At 42.2% G+C, this 16981-nt stretch overlaps 1 protein-coding gene across 1 annotated transcript in view; it reads right to left on the reverse strand.

Moving 5' to 3' along the window:
• LOC138569204 (butyrophilin subfamily 1 member A1-like) overlaps nucleotides 1–16981 on the reverse strand; it is a 259914-nt gene that overhangs the window by 30232 nt on the left and 212701 nt on the right. Inside the window, exons 13-14 of the mRNA XM_069647015.1 lie at nucleotides 650–670; nucleotides 541–561 (exon numbers count right to left, since the gene is read on the reverse strand). Of these exons, the coding sequence (XP_069503116.1) occupies nucleotides 541–561; nucleotides 650–670 (42 nt within the window). The remainder of the gene's footprint in view (nucleotides 1–540; nucleotides 562–649; nucleotides 671–16981) is intronic.

Raw genomic sequence — 16981 nt, forward strand, 5'->3', positions numbered from 1 at the left:
GCTAAGTTGAAATGAAGTTAATGTGGGAAGAAGGGAAGACTACAACAGTTTGTTTGTTTATTTATTTGGTAATGCGCGCCAAACCCTTGGGTTTGAAAGCTTAAGCTTTTTACAGTATTTGGCATGAGTATATAAAACACAACAGCACAAAGAGCAAATATATACAAGAATATATAGAAACATATGCCTATAAAACACAACGGTAAAATAGTGTTTAGACGACTATTACAAAGGGAGGGGAAACACACTCAACACCTGTTTTAAACCATCACGAAGCAAGGGCAGGCTCTTGTTGTGGGAGGAGACGGCCACCTGGGGGAAAACTATCATGGAGTGGACAAGGAATGAGACAGAGGAACAGGATCACTCTGCGCAAGCGTGTTTGACACCAGAATCAGCTGTGGATAAGGAGTGAAGGGGAGGGCAACGAAAAGGAATTAGGACTAGTGACCCATGTTCGTTTCCCATGAAACCAATCTAGTGGGATGTCTGAAAAGGGGGAAGGAGCACCGGGACGCTTACGGATGCTGGAATACTTACAGTTTTCTCTCTGTAGAGTGTCTGCAAAGAGAAGAAGAGCTGTGTGAGTCCCCTGTGAAGCGTGGCACATGATGGGGGAGATTGCATATTAGCGAATGATTCCACGTACCTCTCTGCTGAACCAGGAGATCTGCAAATGAAAACATATACATATTACACTCTAGCCCGACTCGTTTGTGTTCAAACTGCCATTGCCTGAGAAGAAAATCCCGCGAACAATGGCCAGTCAGCCAGTCATTTTTGTGTTTATTTTGAGGAGCCCTGTGCTCGAAAAAAGGTTACCAGTGTAAATAAGTATGCAGAAAAAAAATTAACATAAATAAAACGTGCAAAAAGCCAGGAAATAAAACATTTTGACCTTCACAGAGACTTACTGTTCATTGCGATGCAATTCTAAGAATGCCATCAGTATGTCTTCAGGCCTGGTGCCTGATCAATGATCCAGCCATTCTCCTGCAAAGTGTCACCCCAATGCATTAGGCCTATGCAGTCTCTGGGGCTCGCCACTATTGTACTTATGAGTCACATTACAAATGCCACTTCTAACAGGCCAAGCAGATATAGCATATCTGTATATAATAAAGCAGATATAAGTTTGGGCTGGACTGCTCCCGCTAATGGCAGTAAAAGGCAGATTTTCATATGGCAGATCCGGTTCAGCAATGCGCTAAAAAAACAGTGGTGTGCGATGTTGCCCAGAGCACTGCCAGTGGCTAAGAGTTACTGAAAACCTTCCACCCATCACTTTTTTAGATATACTTTGTCTCCATCTGAGAGAGAGGGCACCCAGACGTGGGTCCCTTGCTCACTGCACTATAGGCAACCACGTTGCTCCTCACTGATGAGACCCAACAAGGCCCAAACATGTTTCGGGCTGCATGTGTTTCCATGCACTGGGGATGAGCTCAGCGGCAACTTGCGCGCCTTGGAAGCAAGATGACACAGAGCAACACAGGTTCGATCCATGGGTCCGCTTAGAAACCTCTGTGTGTATAAGCGCGTTATAAATGCGCAACTAAGACAAAAACAATTACGCAACCAAAAAAAAAAACAATTCATGTAACAGCGCCTCGATGCCTGCGGGCTGTGTGAGCGCTTTAAACATGCGAATAAATAAATAAATATGTCCCAGCAGTTCGGGTTGGATTGCTCCCATTGGTGGCATTACCAGCCCGATTTGCATATGGCAGGTCCCCTTTTACAATGGTGCAGATGGGGAAAAAAACGGTGGTTTGGGAGGTTGCCCAGGGTACTGCTAGTGGTTACGATTTTTTCAAAACCTTACATAAATTATTTGTTTTGGTTAAACTGATCGATTCGACAAAGAGACAAAATAATTGCTAGGGTTGTACCCAGCTTCTTGCTGGTCTGATGGTCAGCGGGGAGTACAACGGTTCCTCTTTAATATTTGCACACACAACCAAAGCCTTTGCCGTTTAGAAAATAATATTTTCTCATCACAAAGGGTTAGTTTCCCAGGAATGCATAGGGAATGCCCATGCGACAAAGCACTAGCAACTTCCGCATGGGAACTATACACAAAATGGTCGTCTTAGACTAGTGACCATTTAGCTGTACCATTTTGTAGTTGGCAACAGTATGATTATAGCAACAAAAAAAAAATCATTAAATTATTCAATGTAATTTCGAGAAACATGTGTTAAACATTTAACAACAGCAAATGCAACTGAACATTATTTAGAGTTGTTTGGAAAGTATTTCTTCCATTGTAGTGTGCCGCTGTACCACAGGCATCCGCAGACTTTTTTAATGTCGGTAGCGATCAGGGATCTGGAAAGGCAGTCTATGTGTGAGCATCTGTTAAAACGTTTTTAAAATCCTATTTACCCTTTAAGATTTGGAAAATTTGTACGTATGCATCTAGAATTGGTAGTGAGGAACTGCAAACATTTTCTAATAGACATATTTATACAAAACTGGATTCATACTTTATCAGCCATGGCATATCATGTAAATGCTATGCTATATAGTTAGAAAATAATGGTATCAATCAGTGTGTTTTTAGATGTTTAGATGTTTTTGTATGGCGCTTCAAAGAGCAACACTTTCTGTACAGTCACCTGGTGGCGGTCGTTGCATATACACTTTGCGTAGCATTGGGTTATCCCTTTCCGTTCGATCATGGCATACCCTATACACAGTACCACGAGTCTGAATGTTTTGTTCAAGACGAGTGTAGGTTTTGGGATATGCCATATTCAAGTAGGTTTCTATCTCTGAGGGATCATATTGCCTCAGCAACATAATCACGATGTTTAAATCCGTCTTCCTGTCAATTTGGTGATCTGCACAATCCCGCAAGATTGACTTTACATCGACTTTCATATATTTGGTAATGCTATCCAGAGAATGCCATATTTACTCAGGCTGCAGATTCCAGAGACAATTAACAAGGACACGGTCGCTGCCTCTCCCTTTGAATATTAAATCTGACTTCTGACTTGTACTATAAAAATTAGATTGGAAGTCTTTGTACAAAAGTCCATACTCCCACGTGAGGTTTTAGGAAGACTGTGGCATACCCAAGGGAGACAGATCATAAAGGAAAAGCACTCTGTGGCATACAGTGTAGAGAGCCGGCAGCTGCCGAACCTCCCATTGAGGCATATCACTGCAGCTTTTGCAGAAATATTCAACATGGCTTTACATAGATATTTTTTCAACCCCAGTTTTTGGGTGAATCAAAGAACCACCAGACCACTCCCTACTGCTGGTCCACAATAGGTCATTGCAGACATGCTGTCACTCTGTGGCCTAGCAAGAAATCTTAGGTTTTTTATACATGCCTTGTTGTGTTCTGAATCCTACAGTACTATTCGAAATCCTGCTGAAATGTAAATGGTCATCCTTGTCTACCTCTAATACATCAGCACGGGGCAAGGTGGTACACTCAAGCTTAGCACAGTCTCTGGGGTCTTTAGCATGAGGAGACAGTTCAAACATTAGCATCAGGGCCTTCCGTGCCCAAGTCTCTTTGCCCTTCAAAGTCTCTTCTTTCAGAGGGCCTGATGCGATAAACAAACAATATGTTATTTTCCTCTTAGGATTTCACAAGTACTCAATTTCTCAGGTGATTCACTATTCACCTTGGATCCCCCTCAGCTTGTCTCAGATCCTCTTACCACAATGCTCGCAGGATATTCATGCATCCAATTTCTCAGGTGATTCATGGCTCACCCCAGATCCTCCTCAGCCGGGTTCAGATCCTCTTAACACAATGTCCAATGTGTCTCCCTCTGCCGGGCTCGGACCAATTTCAATTTAACTTTTTAACACAAACTTGCTTTAACCAAAAGCTCTCAGCTGATCTCCCTCTGCTGGGCTCCGACCAACTTCATCTAATTTGTCATCAACTTTCTTTACGCTATTAACATTGAAGATTTCGATTGTGCACAGCATTTTGCTTGACCCGTTGCAGGACCACTTCGATTCACAATTCTCTGTCACTCAGTTGGATACCTTACAGAGACTGTTGAATGGGCACGCACGTGGTGCCGGACCACTCCGTCTAAGGTATCATATCTTGGCTTCAAAGTTCAATTACTCATCTGTTGTTCAATTTTACTCACGCTGATTATCACATACCCTTCATACAATGTTCGCTTCAGTGTTCACTATACAATGCTGCCGCTTGCAACCACAGAACGGTCTGGTATCAGTCCACCGAACTCACCGGCTGTGCTGACTTCACTGGCGCTGCTTTGTTGTAGGAGTCAAGGACAGTACCACAGCGGCAAGCGATTCTCCCTGCCTGCACTATCGATGCAAGAGAGCCACGGGTACCTCCGACACACAATGCAGGACTCTTCAGCCTTGTTTCCTGGTCTTAGGTTTTCTATTCTTGAAGGTTCATGAAAGTAACAATTCCTAGTCGAGAAGGTCAAGGGCACTTCCCTCCTTGCGATCCCCTTTGTTTTTGCCGTCTTACGCCTTGTATTAAACTGCCACCTTGGAACTGCTGCTTTGTCGTGTGTTTTGCCTCACTCAGAGTGTGCACTCGTGCTCCACCATTTATCCATGTGGGGAAGTGTAATGAAAGTCAGGTGTGTGTAATGGTTCGTAATTACCTGACCCTGCCTGACCATTGTATTGGGACATGTCAGGTATACGGCTCGGGCTTTAGTCTGTTTTCTCTCGTAGCGAGCTGTTCATGAGAAAGTCTTTGTGTTGGTAAGGGGGACGTTGAGTTCCTAATTATCCTATCTGGTAGGATGGGGTAAAGGTGTTACAGGGAAGGGAATACCGCGTCTCACCCTGCAGTGTCCCACTCCCCGAAGACCCCTCACCCAGGTTATCCTCCTACATTGGTCCACCCCCAGGAACTGGATCCAAAAGCGATAGCTGTGTCCTGGCAACCTGGATGACAGATCCCCGGGGACTATTGGGTGAGACACCTTCTGGTTTCTCACAGTAAGTAAAACCATTTTGAATAAAATAAATACCAAGCCTAATCAGGCCCAATTACCTAAAACACAGGGATTGTCTGCAATGAACTGTAAGTTAAATGGTTTCTTGATGAAGGAATCATTACTTCAAGAAGTCTGCGTCACTATTGGGAAAGATGTGCCTGCTATGGCTGCGGTCGTCAGAGATCACCTTGGATTCAACAATTAGTAGATCATTGGATATGAGGTTGCCCTTGGTCATATCACAAGTGGAGAGGGTGGGAACATTTCAATCTATGATCAAGGAACATTTGCAGATGAACATCCAGGCAAATTAAAACTTTGGTCCTAGTATGCTTCCAGTAGAAACAAACAAAACTGGGTAAATTCTATGGTCTTATGAATAAAGAACCTTTCTAAAGTAGTAAAACACGCACCATATAGCAATCTGATGTCTTTGGCCTTGCCACCGTTTTTTGAAAATAAACAATAAGGAGGAACACTCATCTGGTATAAACCGGTCTGTGAGCAAAATTGATTTGGGCTCTATAAAGGCTAAGGGCCTTATTACACGGTAGGCGGTAAGGGTACCTTACCGCCTTACTACGAGGTCCCTTTGCGGGTTGGAGAATTTAACGCCTGCTTTTTGCAGGCGTTAAAAAACCAACCCGCAAAGGGACCAGGGAGCTAATTACGGTACCGCAATTTGCGGCACCGCAATTAGCGCCTTCCTCATTCCCATAGAGCACTATGGGGCAAAAATGGGAATGGGGAAGGGCAATGGTGGAAGGGGGATTTACCGCCCCTCCAACCTTGGAATAGGGCGGTAATTCCCCTTTCCGCCAAGGCGGTGCCGGTATTTTACTGGCATGGACCAAGGTGCTAATAGTGCTAAGGCGGTGGACCAAGGTGCTAATAGCACCTTGGTCCACCGCCATCCGTGTAATGAGGCCCTAAGTCTCCTGTTAAAAAACTCTGGAATGAACCAAGCCAAACAGGTTTTTCCCATGAGTTTTTATATCCCCCGGTGGCAGCTCCCCATGTAGCGGTAATTGTCCAAGTTCATGGACTAAAGGATGAAAGTAAAGAAGATGTTTATTCTTTAATTAACAAGGTTACACTGTGGGTCGCTTTTAACCTGGGTGCCCCACCCATTGACCAGACTATGGTCTTGATGGCCAGGAGGACTGCGTGGTTGTGTAATTTAAAAATACATCTGTAGTGTGCTACTTGGTTCAGTAAAAAGAAAAATTGTTTGTGGGACCCCTGCAAGTGGTTCACTGTTAAAACCTGTTGAAAAAACTAAACGTGCCGCACAGACATCAAGGAAAAATATCACCCTCACCCCAGTGATACAAACGCCTCCACTTAACAGAGATATTGACATCCTTTGTGAAAAAAATGCCAATTGCTGGTATCTAGTCAAGCCTCTCTGCAAACAGAGCTTGCTGATCCGTCACAATCTAACACAAATTCACCTGGGGGCCCAACTATGACTAACTCCAACATTAAAGTGGGGAATCCCAGTGCTGTCATCTCAGATCAAACTATTTTGACTATTCCGCAGACTCCTTTGAAAACCAATCAGTGCAAGAGAACCTTTTCTATAGTTCAAGAAGAAGCCAATACTGGTATTGAAACAATGGCTAATTCTGAGTGTGTTGTGGAAGCATCTGATGAAAGTGTGAGTGGTACTCCCATGGGTGGTACTCGCATAGGTGCTATTTCATTGCATGCCAGTATTGGGGATCTTGAAAGTTCTAGGTTGACTAATGTAACTGATTATCATCTCCCGTGCTCTATGGACTCTACTAGTCAGGCAGTGGATGATTCTTATATTCAGCCCACCCCTGGGCGATGTTTGTCAAGTGCTAAAGTTGGTGACTCTGTCGGCAACTTTGCGCTAATAGAAATCACTTTAGGTGTGGTTAAGACAACTGTAGCAAACCTTTACAAACTCTTTGAAGCCTTAGACAGGAAGATCACACAACAATCTGTAAAAATAGATCAAATTACAGAGTGGATGAAATGTGTTTCCCTTGACCCCTCGAAGCTAGACATGAATATGAATATGGTTGAGAGAATCACAGTTTTGGAGAAAAATCTAGAACATACTAATTTGCATCCCCATGAGCCTTTGACGTCGGCTTTGCCCATGTTCCCTAAGGTGATTTGACCTGTGGAGTGCGTGGAAAATATGAATAACAAGAACAATGACTCTTGTTTTAGTGTTGATACACCCGTGGGAAACGTGCCCATCGATGTTGTACATCCCGCAGATGATAGCCATTTTGAAGTGTTCTCCCAACAGGTACACAAGAAATGTTGGAAAACATTGCTAGTGAAAAAAAACAAAGCAACAATGCATAAGCCAATGTCTGTGGTGAAGGTTAATAAACCTAACAAAAAGAGCTTGCAAGAACGAGCTATGCCACCTTCTGAGATAACCCAAGTAGGAATATCTACACATGTGGATCCTCAGACAGAAGAAGGGGAAAATTCAAATGTGACTGACAAAGCTCCAATTGTGGTTAAGGAGCCGTCGAAGGTGATAAAATCAAGTAGTCTTGAAAAAACACATGAGCATCCTGCTCATCCACTCCCCACTGGTTATGAACCCCTAAATGCGCTTGTAGAATTACTTGAGAATAAAACATCTGAGTCTAAACAACCTAAAAAAAAACCTTCTTCCGCTGTTGCTATTTCAAACAACCCGGCTCAAATAAGTATACATAGCATAAGCAGTAACTCTACCTCTGTACCTGTATGCGATTTAGGTTTTGAGGACTGTATGGCAGCAATTAAATCCGCTGTGGATGCCTAACTACTCCAACGCATAACAGAAGCATTGCCGGGTGCTATTCCTGTTAATGCATCTGAAAATTTGCGGCCTGTGCAGACAGATGGTAATCGAGTATCTTATGCAGAATGTGTAAGTAATGAGGCCTTGACTGCATATTTTCGAAAAATTGCACTGGATCTAGGAATATTAATAACACCCGTGGTTCCTCCTCCAAAGGGGTTCCAATGAGAAGATATGAAAGTGATTCAAATTTCAAAGTCAGAACTAATGAGCAGAAGAATACAAATAAAAACAGGTTGGACTCTTTCCATACATTGATCCTGAAGTGCCGAGATGGCCCGTTCGAGAAATATGATCTTTGTCGCTCGAGTGTTTTAAACATCTTTGGAGATATTCAGGCTCTAGAAGATCTGGCCTCGAGTGACTTCGATCAAGTTGAATTTTTATGTGATCAAAATCTTTCAATAGTCCGGCTTTGGATTAAATCAGGGTTGGTCCGTAACACACTATGGAAGGCAAAAATGGAACTTTTCAATATGGGTTTTTTATTAGCACTAGATCCACGCCGTCGGGATAATAATTTGGTTGATGTAAGCTCGGCTAAATTTAATTCGTTGCCAGAGCCAGACTGCTTATATCCATTCTGCGTCAGAGGGAACAGCTTGCAGCAAGTTTTTACATCTAAAGCTCAATCGTAACCACTAATTAGAGAGAAAAGGGAGGAACTCTCGCTAGCAAGTTGGAATACGAGAGGTTTTTTGCATTTACAGTGGGCGGAGGATGATGAGTTGAATTGTTTTGACATTGTGGCGCAACAGGAAACGTGGATGCTGAAAGTTCCTGTATGTGATGATCATGACCTCATCTTGCTACCAACTGTCACAACAGGCAAAGGTAGACCAACTTCGGGCCTGTTGGTGGCAGTGAAATCTAGTAGGGGGTTTCAAATTTCTGCTTGGGCGTCACCAAATAATTTTATGCAGCTAGTCAGAATCACTTATGTAAAGCAAATCTATGCCCTAATCAATTTATATCATAACCCCGCCGGGATTACAGATGACGCTTTTTACAATGCTTTGGGCCTCATTACGACCCTGGCGGAAGACCATAGTGCTATTAGCACGATGGTCCATGCCGGTAAATTACCGACTCCGCCATGGAGAAAGGGGGAATTACCACCCCATTACAAGGTTGGCGGGGCGGTAATTCCCCCTTCCTCCATGGCCCTTCCCCATTCCCATTTTTGCCCCGTAGGGCTCAATGGGAATGGGGAAGGCACTAAGTACGGTGCCGCAAATTGCGGCATCGTAATTAGCACCAAGGTCCCTTTGCGGGTCCCTACTTTAACGGCTGGTCTACACCAGCCGTTAAGGTCGGGTCCCGCAAAGGGACCTCGTAATTAGGCGCTAATAGGTTAACGGCGCCGCAGCCTTTTACGGTGCCGTTAACACATTAGCGCCTGGGTCGAAATGAGGCTTTGTCTACCCTCCTCGAAGAAATTGCTAAGGATCATAATATTTCTGCTATCTTGGTGGTGGGTGATTTAAATCTCACATGTATGCAGTCAGAAAATAAGAAGCTAAGTAGAGAAAGTCAGAGATGGATTACGGTCATAGATGAAATACATTTTAGAATGGCCAATGGAGCCATTCAAGGTGACATCCCGTCAATTCATACTTGGGAAAGGGGTTGATCAACGTCCACGATTGATTATATTTTCATGAGCGATAATATATTTGTAACCGCTAGTAAATTTTCAGTTGTTAAACAAATTAAAAGTGATCATCATTTGCTATCATTGTATGGACTATATTAGACCAGAAAACCGTCAAATTACAGAAATGGTCAAAACAAATGGTATTGGTTAACAATGCAAAAAAACGGTTTAGATGGTCAAAAGATGACCTTACTACACTGAATGCTGCCATCATGAATGGCCAGAGGTTGAATGAATTTGAGTCATATGTAGACTTTCTAGATACATTTAGGAATATTTTACCACGTTCTACTAAACATTCCAACAGTCATATTCATGGGTTTGATCCTATACTCCAACAGAGGAAAGCTGCCTATAGAAGAGAACTTCGGAAGCTACGGAAATTACCTCTGGTAGAGAGAGACAAGGCTATTAAATCGGCTAAATGCTCTTATCGTAATTTGGTACGTTCTAGAAAAGCCACACTTTTTCAAGCCAATGGCGAACTTTTCATGGCAGCCTGTTATAATAAAAACTGAGCACAGGTTTTGGGAGCTGTTAAGTAAATGTAACACTGAGACCCAAGTCGATCATCAAATCAATGGGGTTACTGAAGTACAGTGGCTTACACACTTTACCAAACTTTATGCTGATGAGCACATGGGTGATTTTATCTACACAAATAGATCTTCCCCTTGTTGATATCTAGATTGTTCTGAAGACATTGTCAGAGAATTTATAAATAAATCACCTTCATCACGAGCAGCAGGCCCGGATGGGTTAACTAATTATATGTTTAAACAAAACCTGTGACACTGGGCGGCTATTCTCAACAACACTTACCAACATATTTTGTGATCCAGAAACCTACCTACGTCCTAGCGCTCTTCGCTGATTGTCCCTATATACAAAAAAGGAGACCGCAAGGACCCTAAAAGTTATCGTCCTATGGCATTGCTTGATGCGCCTGGAAAAATATTCTCACGATTGGTGCTAAGGGAGTTCAACACTTGGACCATTAAGGCGAATCAGCGGGATCGAAAACAAACGGGTTTCGTTGCTGGGTTGGGGACTGCTGTAAATCTGATCACTTTGAATGCCATTAAAATTCAAGCCCAAGTATCCAAACAACCAATCTATTTTGCCTTTGTGGATCTGCATTCCGCTTTCAATTCAGTTTCTAGATCCAAACTTATAAACAAACTCATCGAAGCGGAATGTCCAGCAACGTTGTGCAACATCATTTATGCACTACATTCAAGTACCTCTGTGCAGATAAGGCTGACCTCCAAGGGCTTGCTATCAGCTGCGATAGCGATAGAAAGAGGGCTGAAGCAGGGATGTATCCTTGCATCAGCTCTTTTCAATGTATTCATTAACAATGTTAAATGGATAATTGAGAAGATAAGGGCGGATGCCCCAAAAATGAACGGTGTTGAAGTCAAAGCACCCTGGTATGCAGACAAACTAGTATTAGTGTCCAAAACACCTATTGGGCTACAGAACCTGTTAACAGCACTCTGTAACTACTTTAACATCAATGAGTTGGTTGTCAACATTAAAAAAACTCAAATTGTTCTGTATGTACCCAGAGTATCTCGCCAAAACAAATTGGAGTGGAAAATTGAGAATACCATCATTGAGGTGGTCCCAAACTATATATATTTGGGTCTTATGTTTGATGGCCTTCCCTCTGCCCACTCTCAATTGCTTCAAATTGAACATAAATTAGCCTCGGCCATATCCCAGGCAAGATTAATTTTGTTTAAATATGGCAAATTTTCCATCAAGTCAGCCATAATGTTTTGGACTCAAAATGTAACAGCTACTCTATTATATGGTCTAGAAACAAAAAGAGTAATGCAATCTTCCTTTTTGAATCAATTGGAGGCAAAATGTTGGCAGTCAACCCTTCATTTACCACAGGGCAATCCGGGTCCTTGGATGCGATATGAGCTGGGGTTAACCTCATTGACGGCCATGTATAACTGGCACCTGTGTAGCCTATTTGGGAAATGTTTGCTCTCAGCTTTGAATAACTCCACGTTAGCGATTGTATCGAGCTATATGTTGTCGTCACATCATGAGTCTCCCAAATTTTGGTCTAAAAATATTATGTCTGTAATGGCAAATGCTGACATCACCATTGATACTCTTGTTTTTAATCCAGACCGTGCTAAGAAAAAATTGTACATGATGGACTGGATAGACACAAGAGCTGCATGTCTGAAATATAAAGGTTTTAATAATCAACTGTTTGGCCCAAAGAGATACAAAGAGATAGAACCCTATCTCTGTAGAGCACCAACTCCCTTTCTGAGAAGTGGAATATTACATTTTCGTTTTAATTTATGGCCTACACGTGATGTGCAAGCTCGTAGAAAATTAATCAAGGTTGAAGAAAATTGGTGTCGTTTCTGTGATAATCACTTGATCAAAGAAACTCTGGAACATGTGATAGTAGATTGTCCAGTGCTTATGGGTCTGAGACAAATACACTTTATCAAGCATATGGAATATTTTGCACACATGTAGCCAGAAAACAGGTGGTTGGCAATAGTCGCTGCTAATATTATGAGTATTAGAATAGCCACAGTAAATTTTTTGAATGCTTTAAAACTGGAATAGAAGCTTTGAACTTGAGTCTGATAAACTAAGAGTAATAACAGGAGTAACAGATATAGCTGTTATATTAAGACTGTGGGCCTCATTACAACCCTGGCGTTAAGGGGTTAATGGCGCTGTAAAAGGCTGCGGCGCCGTTAAACCCTTAACGCCAGATTCACACTTTAACGCCTGCTTTTTGCAGGCGTTAAAGTCCAACCCGCTAAGGGACCTTGGTGCTAATTACGGCACCGTAATTTACGGTGCCGTAGTTAGCGCCTTCCCCATTCCCATTGAGCCCTATGGGCCAAAAATGGGAATGGGGAAGGGGCCATGGTGAATGGGGATTTACCGCCCCGCCAACCTTGGAATGGGGCGGTAAATCCACCATCCACCATGGCGGAATCCGGCATGGACCATGGTGCTGAAAGCACCATGGTCCAACGCCAGGGTTGTAATGAGGCCCTGTATATTGAAGGAAATATCAAGAGATATTTTACGTGAGATGCTGCTAATTTAGAGCTAAAAGAAAATCACTTTAAGCTTATTTCATTGTGTTCTCTTTTTGATATTTCCTTGGCTGATGTTTTAAGAGTGTTTTTTATTGAAATATGTTGAGATTTTGTGTATATCTGTAACAGCTTGTAACCTGTTCTGTTCTGTGTTCTTTTTAATTGATTGTTATGTGTATTACTTGTTGTTTTTCGCTTTAGATGAATATATTGCTGAATTTATGTAATGATTGAAAAATTTGATTAATTTCAGCTAAATTCAATTAAAAAAGAAATAAAATAAAAAAGTGTGCTACTTGTTAAATTCGCATCTGTTAAAAATATTCGAGAATCAAAAAGCTTTCTTACTTCCCCAATTTTATTGTTTCCTGAGGCGAATGAAGAATGCCCCAAATCTCCCAAGGCAAGACTACAAGGCTATAATATCTATAATTTCCATAAATTCTGTTATACATCTTTCTAATCATTTTGCTCTCAGAGAAACAGTGAAGGAAGTGGACTGACTGCATTTTAATGAGGAAGAGACTTTGAATACTATCCCTTCAATATATGGTCTGCAACAGAAGATAGAAATGAATTGTGCCACTGTGAATCTGCACGTTTCAGAAAATTTAGAGGTCTTTAAATGGAACGACTATCGCAAGGGTGATTTAACGAGGGCGGAAGTGTAGTTATCGACAAGGTCTGTCCGCCACCGAGGGGCATATCGCCATTAGCATCCATGTAGTTACCTACACAGGTGCTAATGATGTCTTTTTTTTTAAAAAAAATGAAACGTACATTTGCTGTTTAGCCCGGCGCCGTGCAGTACTACCATCCATTAAGTCTGTTTTCAATCTTGATGATGTCGGACTCGCCGGTCGGTGCAGTTAATGTACGTTTCTTTTTAAAAAAAAACACTCCTAGCACCCGCATAGGAAAGTACGAGGGTGCTAAGAGGTGATGGGGTAGGGGGAGCGGATAAGGGTAGGGGGCGCTGGCTACCAAGGCTTCTCAGAAAGCAGGCTTGTACTATACAATACAGCACACGCTCCAAGCATTCTGATTGGCCAGCACCCACTCCTAGGGTGCTAATGGTAGGAAATCTCTGTTAACATTTGTTAAAAGTGAGTTAAAAATGTGTCTTGGAATTGTGCAGGCTTAAGGAATAAGGATAGAAAGGAAAAACTTGCCCATATTATATCTGCATATGGTAAAAACCTTTTTGAAGGAAACTTGGTCCCTTTGCCCGATGCACTCTGGGGATTATAACGAGATTTCCCCTGGCTACTAGTAATGCTAAAGGGCGCAATTGCAGAAGGATTGCGACTGTGTTTAAGAAAAAGGAGCCACTGAATCTGGATCTAGTATTGTGTTTGGTAATTAAAAAATGTGGATGACTAAATATTATAACTCCCCCAAAGCAGTAAAAGAACAATGTTTCAATTTATTTAAAATATTGTCATTGTAAATATTTTTGAAAATGTAGATGATTGTTCAATTTCAAGATGGGAGGTGAATATTTGATGGATTGTCGGACCACACTGATGAGGGACCTATATGGGATATTACCAGCCAAAATGCAAGATGAGGGATCAGACAAGTCTGGTTTACAACAGTATGATCTTTTGTTTACAACAGGTTAACAGTAGATAATTGACTGATATTCCTGATATGTAAATATGACAAAATGGTATAGCTGGATAGTTATAAAGTGCTAATAGGAAAGGACTGTGATCATTTCCTTCTGTCCATGGTACTTATGTTTGATAAAAATGCATACCCCCGCTCCTTATAATATAAACAGTATTAACGAAGGTACGGTCTACATGTAGGTTATTCTGAGAAAAATAAATTGTGATACTCTTGGTAAGAGATTTATTTGCAAAGAATATAGATAAGATCGATGACTGTTTACACATTGGTGTAAACAAGGCATTGATATTGGCCCAGTTTCACAAGTAGCCAGCAGTGTGGTATGAGTCCAAAAAGGAGTCATACAAATCTCCTCCAATGAAACCTATGGTTGGTGCCCATATTGCTTCTTTCAGGAAACGAGACAAGCTCAGATTTAAAGAAGGCGAAAGTTGATTGAAGCCTGCGAGGAACTTGTAAGGGAAGCTGATGATGCTGACTCAAGGTTATTTTGGGGAAAGTACGCTAGAAAGGGTTGAACTATTTGGAGGGCAAGACCCCAAGTCACCAAACACCATTCTGCTAGAAACATAGGTAGTATCCCAGTTGTAATACATGGCAGCCCTGAATACCAGTATAAAAACCTGTAATTGACGTTCTTATTACTGGCTAGTTGTGACATCACTACTGACCTGCAATAAGAAAAAGACATCACTACTGCTCTGCAATGAATTATTACGCTTCAATTTCGACGTCACAAGGCCTGCTGCTTTTAAGCCAGCCAAGAGAATTCCAGCTGCCACTGCAGCACTTAATCAAAGTCTTGACAAGCTTAACAAATTCCTTTGTTTTAAGATCACTGTCTGTGACACTTTACTGCCATTAAATGAGAAGGAACTGTTCATGGTACTATGCTTATTTTGGGCACTGCTGGAGCTTAACAGATCAGAGTACGAACCTGCATGTTATTCTGTGTTTCGAAAAACACGAAATAAAATCTTTTTAGAAGAATTTTATTAAACTACTTACATATTTTTTCTGCAATACGTTAGAAGCTGCATATTATTTATTTTTGAATCCGGAGTCTACACTAATTATATGTATCAACAAAGTTAAACATTTTAATTGACCAACATTTATTATATGTGAAAACACGAGGCTTGTCCGTTAAGACCCAAAAATCTGCAGTGATGACCATATTGTACGTTCTGTTAAAAAAGGAATGTAGCTTTTGTTATCGATGGTATACAAATGGAACAATTAAAAACATATGATTACCTGTCAAAACGTATGGACCAGGCACTAACTGCAAAAATTCCATATACAGATTCCATATTTTAAAACAATCACCAAAAATGTTTCTGGCTATCAGTAGGATACTTTATTTTGCATAAAATGGTACATAACAGCAGTAGTTCAGATGCGCAGAGAATACCAAGCTAAACAGAGGGCTGTTGGCAAATATGCGATGGGGGTGTGGCTTACAGATTCTGGAACATAATTTGTGTAAGCAGGTGTTTGCCCTCCCACCTTCCACTCCGTGTTGTTTGGTTCACATTGAGTTAGGCCTACAACATTTGAAGAAGGAGCTGACGGCAGAACCTCTACAATTGTGTTTTAATTGTTTTAGCAACCCTGCTGCTATACTATCTAGAAGTCAATCTGAGAGGAGTGAAATGATTCCATATATCAAATATATAAAATCATATCTAAGAGAAATGAATGCTCCAAATATAATGAGGAATAATGAGTAGACAGCTTATCATTTGAAAGAAGCGGCTAAGGTAATAGCAGAGGTTATTCTCTCTGGCCTGCCTTCTTGGGTCCCCTGCCCTCACCCACTTGGCTAAAAACATTGGGATCATCTTTGACTCCTCTCTTTCTTTCTCTCCACACATCACGGACCTTTCCAAGAAGTCCAATTTTCAGCTTCATCTCCTTTCCTCACCTTCCCCCGGAAGCTCAATGTCTCCAGAGCCATGGTTCTTTCTAGTGTTGACTACTGCAATAGCCCCTTCCTCAACCTTCCTCTTGCCTCCCTTCGCCACCTCCAACTAATCCAGAATGGGACTGCAAAACTTATCCTTGATCTCAAACCCTGACACCACATCTCCCCAGCCCTAAAATCTCTCCACTGGCTTCCTGTGACCGCACGGATCAAATGTAAAACCCTCTGCATCATCCACAAGGCGTCTGGGGCCTAGGACCTATCTACATCCAGCTTTCTCTCCCGGAATACCTCCCGGCCAGAGGCCTTTGGTCTTATGGCTCCAACTGTCTGCAGGTGAAACGTTTATCCAAACAGAGATAGTGAGGTAGATCCCTTCCCTCGGCTGCTGGCACCTCCCTCTGGAACAGCCTCTTCCCCTAAGACTTGAGCCGGATCTGCTTAAGTTCTGAAAACTTCTCAAGACATTTTTGTTTTTCGCCTCTTCCTTCCCTCTCCCCTATCCATGCTAAACTCTCCATCTGCTGCTGCGACTGGGGCCTGGTCCCTTCAGAGTCATACAGGGACCAGACCACCCCCACCAGTCCCCTCCAGCATCCTTTACCAGCACTTGCCTTCTGGATCCCTTCCCAGACTATCCCAACATAGTCCTACCTGTCCACTGCACTCTTTCTCCTCTCCCCCCTATTTCCCCTGGCACTTGCCGCCTTTGCCTGACCAGCACTTGCCTGCCCACACATGGGGGTACCCCACTTTCTGCACTTCTCCCTCCCTCTCCCCCTTCCACTTATCACCTCGTCATGCACTTGCACGGTAGGGTTGTTACAAGCCCAATATAACCGTTCTTTGTTGTATTCT

This window comes from Ambystoma mexicanum, chromosome 1p (genome assembly GCF_040938575.1).
Source record: "Ambystoma mexicanum isolate Mex_15411 chromosome 1p, UKY_AmexF1_1, whole genome shotgun sequence".
Taxonomy (NCBI): domain Eukaryota; kingdom Metazoa; phylum Chordata; class Amphibia; order Caudata; family Ambystomatidae; genus Ambystoma; species Ambystoma mexicanum.